We start from the raw sequence: 9,058 nt of genomic DNA on the forward strand, positions 1-9,058 counted from the left end.
CCCAAAGTACATGTATAGATGTAAACTGAATCAGGCTATACTCTACACATGTAATCTGAGTCATGTCATATGGGACACACGTAATCTCAGTCATGTTATATGGGTCACATGTAATTTGAGTCATGTCATATGGGACACATGTAATTTGAGTCATGTCATATGGGACACATGTAATTTGAGTCATGTCATACGGGACATGTGATCTGGATCATGTCATATGGGACACAATTAATCTGGATCATGTCATATGGGACACAGGTAATCTGGATCATGTCATATGGCCAGGACATGTAATCTGGATCATGTCATATGGGACACATGTAATCTGGATCATGTCATATAGCTGGGACATGTAATCTGGATCATGTCATATGGGACACGTGTAATCTGGATCATGCCATATGGGACACATGTAATCTGAGTCATAGCTTATGAGACATATGTAATCTAGGTCATGCCTTATGTGTTGTTTTTTTCTAAGAATATATGAAATTTGATCATTTTCTCGAATCATGTCATATGGCTGGGACATGTAATCTGGATCATGTCATATGGGACACGTGTAATCTGGATCATGCTATATGGGACACATGTAATCTGAGTCATAGCTTATGAGACATATGTAATCTAGGTCATGCTTTATGTGTTGTTTTTTTCTAAGAATATATGAAATTTGATCATTTTCTCGAATTTTACCTATCAAAAGATTTTACCATCCTGACCAAATAATCCTTTTAGGTACAAAAAATCCATTTAATTTGGAAAAAGATCTTTAATCATAAAATAGATTACAAAATTTAAACAACTGGAGTTAGACTTATTATTAAAACAGTTAATTCTCCTTAGAAACAACAGATATGGATGCACAGTCGCACACAGATATTCAGCATTCTTTTATATAGCCAAAGATAGACTGCCAGTCCAACCACATAGCTACTAGCTAGTTATCCTACTGAAATGTCTAGAAGTGGTCTCTACATCAACACTACGGATCTAAAATCGTTTGTCAAACTGAAGAAAAGAACTATGGAATACTTCATTGTCTTTTTCCTATATCATTATATACACTATTTAGTCAAAAGTCAAGAAATATAATAACTATGTATTTACACATTTTTTATTCAAAATTTCTTCTTCAAGTTCAACCCAACCTCTTTCTGCTTCATTCTTTCTTCATATTCTTCTTTAAGTCTTCTATCTGCGTCTCTTTCCGCTTCTCGCATAGATTGCTTAATATTTTGTAAAATTTCTTGCATTCTATTCCTAAATACACTACAATAAAAATATATAATCATTATACTTCACATTTTAATATCCAACATTCCAGAATGAAAGTTAAAATAATGTCATCTCTTTAACTTAAGGTCAAAAATAAACTTGCTGATTTCATGTGATATTTGGAAGCCATGTTGGTTCAGTGGGTAAGGTGCTAGCTCACTAACCAAGAGGTCCAGGGACATTTTCACGAAATCCTGTTTGTATTGACTGGAGATGATGCCACATATAGCAAAATTTTCAATTCAGCATAACTTTGTGACTTCAGATTAATAATTTGTTTGGATGTAGAGGGCTTTAAAAGTGTGAAGAAACCAGAGGTGACTCTACTCCTTGATGCATAGATTAGGATCCAAATCCCACAACTTGAGACAATGACAGACCTTATGTTCTAGACCACACAACCATCCTACTCAAATGTGTTTAGTGTTTCTAATGTCCGCTACCACCAAGGGTAATATTGCAGACAAGCTGTCTTATTTTCATTTTTATTATCTTAGTGCACGAGCAGGGGTCTTTCCTGTGGGAGGAAACCAGAGTACCCGGAGTAAACCCACGCAGTTGGGAAGGCACCCCTGGCACCCTATCTCCTATCACATACTCCTACACCAAAGATCAAAACACCAACCGGCCAGCTATGAGGGAAATTTTGCCCGAACAATGCAGGGACCAAACACCCGACCTCCAGACTAGCGAGCCAGCGTCTTACCCACTTAGCCACCGTCACCCCCGGGGCAGCTAGAGCTTACTCTAGACCACTAGGCCATCCCAACACACTCCCCCCACCTTCCACCTACCCAAAAAAAGATGAGCAGTTTTATATAGCCATGTGTGCTTTAAAAACTTACTATGCAAAAAGGCAACCTGAACTAAAACATAAAGCCATGGAACCAAAAATAAATCCATTTAGATATCGTCGCATTGGTGTTCCTGTGGCCCATCTTTTACTGCGGTTTACTTCGCGGGCACTGGTCATAGTATATAGTAATTCTGTTCTGCTGTTTAAAAATAAAATCAATATTATCTGTTAGCTATGTCTATTTCAAGTTCCAACAATACAGTGAATTAATATTGTTTATCAAATATCTAAAACTTATAATCAGTATACTATGATATAAGGCCAAACAAATAAAGGATAGGTAGAGACTCTACTAGAGAGTTTATTGCATTGACATTGTAACCCTCATTTAGAGACTTTCACTATGGTTATAGGCTGGTCCGGTACCACAATTTACCCAAATTCACCATTACTTCAACTCATATCACAATAATTTAAATAGATTTTTGATAATGTATGTCAAATTGTCAGTTTTAATTCAAAATTGTAGTGTTTTTGTATCCAAATGTGATTTCCATGAAAGTTTAGAAGTCATAACCAAGAGTATAACTTGCTTAATACTTGCTTGGAAATTGAATTTTGAGAGGTATTTAAGACACCAAAACTCTTCCATTTTAAATTAAGACAGGTTGCCAGGCAACGAAACATACCCCCACAGCAGCAAAATCGTCCAAGCAGTCAACAAGGGTTGTCGCATATTTATTCTTTTGTAGGTAATTGGGGGGATTTACAAGACAATTTCATACAGATCAGATTATAATTTTTGTCATTTGAAGGTTCACAAGGTTCTACAAACTGTAACATGGGCCTTAACACTGGAAGCAATTTACAGAAAATTGTGAAATTTGACAGGCTTTTTCATTTTACTAATTTAAATAATGCATATAAATTTCATACAGACCAGATGATAACTTTTATCATTCTAACGTTCATAAGATTCACAAAGTAAAACAAGGGCCACAACTCTAGAAATAACAGATAGAAATTTCTGAAATTCAATAGACCTCCGTTTCACAAATTTAAATGATGCATATAAATTCCATACATATCGGATGAGAACTTTCATCAATCGAGCATTAACAAGGTTGAACAAAGTGAAACAAGAGCCATAACTCTAGAAGTAATTATTACAAATTGCTGATATTCAATAGGTTTCATGGCTTCACTAATCTAAATGAAGCATTTAAATTTCATACAGACTGGATGATAACTTTTGGCGTTAAAGCGTTCACACGGTCCAACTCCAGACGTAATAAACTCAAATGGCTGAAATTCAAAGGCTTCTTCGTTTCACTAAATTAAATAATGCATATAAATTTTACAAAGATTGGATGATAACTTTTGGCGTGAAAGTGAAACAAGGGTGAAAACCTTAGATATAATTAACAGATTCTTTTTTTTACCAATCTAAATGACTCATAAATTTCATACACAGATCAGCAGATAACATTTGATGTTAGAGTGTTCACAAGCTAAACCAAAGGACATAACATTAGAGGTAATTAACAGAAATTTATATTGAAATTAAATAGACTTCATCTCACTAATGTAAACAAATATCAATTTTAAAACAATCAGATGATAACTTTTGGCATACGAGTGTTCACAAGGTAAAACAAGGGACATAACATTAGAAGTAATTAACAGAAATTATTGAAATTACATAGATTTCTTCATTCACTAGAAATTGTGGACGACGGACGAACGGACCGACAGACGGATTGATGGGGGTGGGGCGAGATGGAATATACATCCATATTTCCATGTGGGCGTATAAAAATGGCATTTGCATTGTACTAATTCTGTCTATTGCAAGTCTTAATTAGACACTTAATCACATGACAAGCCTATACTGCCGATTAATCTATCTAGCCCATCTGGTGGCTGAGATTTAAATGGATTAGAACACACTACACAGGTAATGCATCTTTAAAAATGACAATTTTGAATAAAGAATGGTATATTATCAAATATTGATATAAATTATTGTGATATGAGTTGAATAATGGTGGATTTGGATAGACTTGAGTGCTACCCGTTGTAGGTTATGATGTATGTTTCAAATGTTTTGTTTGCACAAATATTGTACGGCTGAAGTGAAGTGGCAATCGATCTGCATTTGACCTTTAATTTCCATACTGTTGTTAAAGTTTTACTCACTTGCATTGATTGACAAATTGAAAATATGAAATCTGGGACTTTTACGTCAATTAGTTATTAATTAACAAAATTATAAATACACATTTAATATTACTAATATTGAATAACCACAGAGTATTTGTACTCTGTGGAATAACGTTTTTTCAAGTGTGAAGTTCAAGTTGAAGTTCTGATTTTCAACACACTACTGATGTGCACCATGATAATACGGTATTATCTATGTGTGCACCCACAGTTATAAAAAAACACAACCATGTAGACATTTCTTAAATACAAAATGTACCTCAAGCAATATGATATTTAAAATTTGACAGTCAAATTATCCAGATTGTCTCTGACAAATGTATGTAGTTCATTTTTCAGTGTAGTCGACAAATCCCAACCGCGTTTCACTGGAGGGTGCCATTAACGTTTCGTCAAGGTCATATTTTGACCCTAAAGACAATTGGTAGATATAAATAAAACAACCAATGGAATACTAGCAAATGGTAAGTAGATATATCCCAGCGCACTCGGCAAACCTCGGCAGATTCTATAACTCTACATCTAGGTACTGGAATCGTCCGAGGTTTGCCGAGTGATCCGAGCGGTCTTTTTGTTTGGTCCGAGTGGTCATGGATTCAGTCCCAGTTTTGGGGATCTTTTCTGCCGTCCCGTTTCGGTAAATCAGCTGATTCGGACCAAGGTTGAATCGGACCTGGCTGATTTGGATGATCACGTCCTTGGCTGATTTGGACCATGGCCAGGCATATTCGGACCATTATTTGATTGACAATAGTAGGCCTACTTATGTTTGCATATATTTATTATTATGACAAAAATGACAATAAGTAGTGTAGCACTAATTAATAATTCATTAATTGATTACTTCATAATAATGAGTTAAATCGCGGAAAAGGTGCTTACAGATGTTCCCGCGATAGTTTGTTGTTTCTTGAAATTTACACTACTAGGCCATAGACCTATACATTACATAACATAAAAGTAGGATACAAAAATAAGTTCATGCGGTAATAAAGTGTTTTTGCAAGTAAAATATGTGTTTTATTAATATGTACATACAAAAATATCAAAATGGTAAAAAGAAAATTATTTCTATAATAAAGGAATTTAAATTAACTGCCAAACATTCTGGGCAGAAATGCGCTACCTGGCCAGGTAACGAGACACTTGGCGGTTAATTTTAATAGCTTTACAAACCAATATTTTATTTTAAAAGTACACATTTAAAAATGTTTCATACAAAGATGTAAAAATTAAAAAAAACAAGATAACAAAACAATTATTTACAAGCTGTAGTACGATTTAATTTTTAGTTGGACCATATATATGTGCAATTTTGTTCAGAGAGATGACTAGTCGTTATGGTTTTGATAATATTTTCCCCATAATTCCATTATTTTACCCGCAAAATACAAGAACCTATAAGTCATGCCATTAATTTTTAATTAATGAGTAGCCTACTAATCCAATAAACAATTTTTGTGTGAGTGGACGTTAAACCCCACTTTTCTCTCTCTCCATTAAACAATCAGATCCAATGACACAATTCCCTATTGGTGGCTGTCAGTGAGATCTAAGTCATTTTCATTTAGTAATATAACATTTTCCCTATTGGTGGCTGTCAGTGAGATCTAAGTAATTTTCATTTAGTAATATAGTACATTTTCCACGATGCTACCGGTTTACATAATGTGTTAAATTTGGGTCTATAAATCTATTTTATGTTTATTTTCTGAACAAGGTAAGCTAAATGTTTTGATTGCTTTTCTATACATCATTTATTCGCAATAACATAGATTTCCTCAGAACCAGGACATACAAAATTATTTTGTCAACTAACATCTATTATAGTGGTAAGTAAAATCAGGCGAAAAGAAATGAAATGAAATATAAACATTGATAAAACCCGAATCAGCCTTAACTGTGGTTCGAATGAGCCTAGAATGTGGTCCAAATCAGCTTTGACTTTTGGTACGAATCAGCCATGATACGAATCAGCTTGGTTTCGCCGCCCCGATGCCTCTCACGCACCTAAATGTCCTGGTTTTCTTTTGTGTTTTTCAATTGAAAATAATAACACAAAACACATAAACTATTAATGTAGCGTATACTTCATTTGCGACAAACACTCGTGCTTCGTCATCTAAGTCTAGTTCAGTGCATAAAACATGTAAAGGCCGAAAACAGGAATTGCAATGCGCTTGTCTATAGAAATTGACATGATCTTGGATATAAGTTTATTGGTTAACGACGTAGAGGTTTAAAGACTGATTGTAATATTAGTCTAATATTAGACTGATTGTAGTGCTTAGCCAATCAAAATTGAAGTATCTACTAAAATTTGGATTTTATCTTTAGTTAAAATTTCGTGAAACAGGACCCTGGTGCATAGCGGATTTTAATTATTTCAAATTTATGTTTACATGTAAATATTCTTATGGGTTATGTGTACATATATATACATGTATATATAGTTTCCTTTTTATCAATTCCTTTTTTGTTTTTCAATCTATTGTACGGAAGCGTATAGGGGTCATGCAAAATTTTGTAGAAGGTCTCGAGATCCTACGATCCTTTCTCGAAATCCCGTGATCACCTGGTAATTTTCTCGAGATCTCAATTTAATGTTCTCGAAATCTCCTGATAATTTTCCTGGGATACTGACATACTGTGTAAATGTTCTCGAGAATTCGAGTTAATGTTCTCGAGATATTGACATCCTGTGTAAATCTTCTCGAGATCTCGAGTTAATATGGAACGTTATGTCATAGTGTCTCCACGTTGTGAAGCAACTATTGGCACAATACTTAGCGCCAACTTTGATAAAAAAAAAAATACTCTAGTATTTGTTACAAAGAAAAACTGCTAACTAATGAAAGAATAAACGGACAATCGATAGGGTTCATCCATTCTCTTATGGTCCTAATGTTTTACAATAAATTTTAAAAATGATTAAAATCGATACAGACTTGCTTGTTAAATTATTTCAATTTAAAGTGCGGACGCCGTTTTATTGAAAATGTCATAATTTGCATGGTTTTCTGGCCATATTTCTTTTAGAATAAAGCTAGAAACATGGTTTATTGTCTTGTGGCCCAAAAGCTTCGTGGTGGATTTTAAAACAAAAATCTTGAAAAACTCTAGCGTTCACAAGACGGAAAAATATGAATAACGCCATAACGAAAAGTCCCCCGAGTGCTGCAAATCAATAAGGATCATTCTCTAGTTGCAAGAGTCCCTCCGAAAATCTAGATTCTTTCCGTTCACAAGGATAAATCCTATGGAGCACCGAAAATAAACAGGGTCCCTCTACTCATGATATCAATGCTTCAAAAAAAATTGAAAAGATAGCCACGCAATGTGTGGAAAGACGCTCACGCAGCTATGCCCCAACAGCAGATTATCGAAAGGAAAACTTGGACGTTGAATAAATTGAATAAGGATCTAGGATCCTTCAAGAAATCTAATCTTTATCTGTTCACGTTTTTTATGAAGATGCATTGTGAGTGGCGTACGTAGCGCGTAGGGCCAATAATTGCAAACAAAAAAAAATGTTGAGAAAATACGGCGTCGGCAAAATGAATGATCACAGACCATTTCTTGTCTGTCTAGCTCAGGTAGTGTGAGGTAATTCAAAGTGGGGAGTATATCGCAAGTTATTATACGAATCAAGAATTGTGTAATATGGTTTAGATAGGAGAGACTAAAGGTGATATGAGAGCGCTTCTTCCGAAAGTTTTGCTGAAATTGTACATTTTGCTTTTTAATTATTTGATGTGAGCTGGGTGAGTATTATGAAACGTAAACGTGGAGAAATTAAAAGCTTTATTCTTTACAAGTTTCTGACAAACTGGGAAAAAATCTGATGTTTTATGGGGAGTAGTTAGAATATGAAAGGAGTTCTTTCTGGGAAATTTGGGGCCCTTAAAAGGGCCGAGATGTTGTGTGCTTTAATCCGTGTCCGTTAATCTATTTCCTTGCCTTTCGTCTCCTTCGACGTTTTCCACCCTTTCGGGCTTTTCGTCGCCGCCTGGGAGATCGGGATCGTCTCCTTCTCCTTCGACGTCCAGCCTTGGATCTGGTTCGTCGTCGTCGACGCCTAGAAACGGATCTTCGTCGACGAGATCTACTTCTTCGTCGGCGAGATCTACTTCTTCGTCGTTTGGATCGACTTCTTCGTCGGCGGGTTCGGCTTCTTCGTCGTCGAGACTTTGATCTTCGTCGTCGGGATCGGCTTCTTCGCCTTCGTCCCTTACGCGACTTGGATCGACGACCTCGTCGTCGTCGTCGTCGTCGGGATCGACTTCTTCTTCGCTTTCGTCCCTTAGACTTGGATCGCCTTCGTCGTCGCCTCCTAGACTTGCTTCGACTTCGTCGTCGCCTTCGTCGCCTTCGGGACTTAGAGCGTCTTCGCATTCCGAGCCTGAATCGGCCCTTTGCTCCCTTTGCTCTTGATCCCTTCGGTCGGACGAGTGCACCAGACCTTAAACCCTTTGACAGGGCCCGTCGTAGTAGACCATTGACACGCTTAGCGGAAACTTTAGAATTAGCTAAAACATATTTCCTGATACTAGGAACAGTTGAGCCTTTTCTATCCCTCAAAGCTCGTACAGCGGCTACGGCGACAGTCAAAGTGGTGCGTCGTCTCCTACCAACAGATCTTCTTCGGCGACGTTTGGGAGAAGCCCTCCTCCTTGGGCTTCTCGCCTTTTTCGGTGATCGAGATCGAGACCTCGACCTCGATCGAGATCTTGATTTTGACTTCCTCCTTGGGCTTACCAT

The 9,058-nt window shown here is 36.4% G+C and overlaps 1 protein-coding gene and 1 long non-coding RNA gene across 2 annotated transcripts; both read right to left on the bottom strand.

The window, feature by feature from the left end:
- Window positions 1-752: 752 nt before the first annotated feature.
- LOC126830039 (uncharacterized) lies at window positions 753-4,707 on the bottom strand. Its single transcript, XR_007683664.2, has 3 exons — window positions 4,557-4,707; window positions 2,124-2,273; window positions 753-1,272 (listed from the first exon to the last, which is right to left on the bottom strand). It is a non-coding gene; the product is annotated as an uncharacterized LOC126830039 (long non-coding RNA).
- Window positions 4,708-8,235: 3,528 nt separating this feature from the next.
- LOC126830430 (sperm-specific protein PHI-2B-like) lies at window positions 8,236-9,058 on the bottom strand. Its single transcript, XM_050560818.2, has one exon. It carries the CDS (start codon window positions 9,056-9,058, stop codon window positions 8,246-8,248), a length of 813 nt encoding a protein of 270 aa, XP_050416775.1. The 3' UTR covers window positions 8,236-8,245.

The sequence above is a fragment of the Patella vulgata genome, chromosome 8, assembly GCF_932274485.2.
Source record: "Patella vulgata chromosome 8, xgPatVulg1.2, whole genome shotgun sequence".
NCBI lineage: Eukaryota > Metazoa > Mollusca > Gastropoda > Patellidae > Patella > Patella vulgata.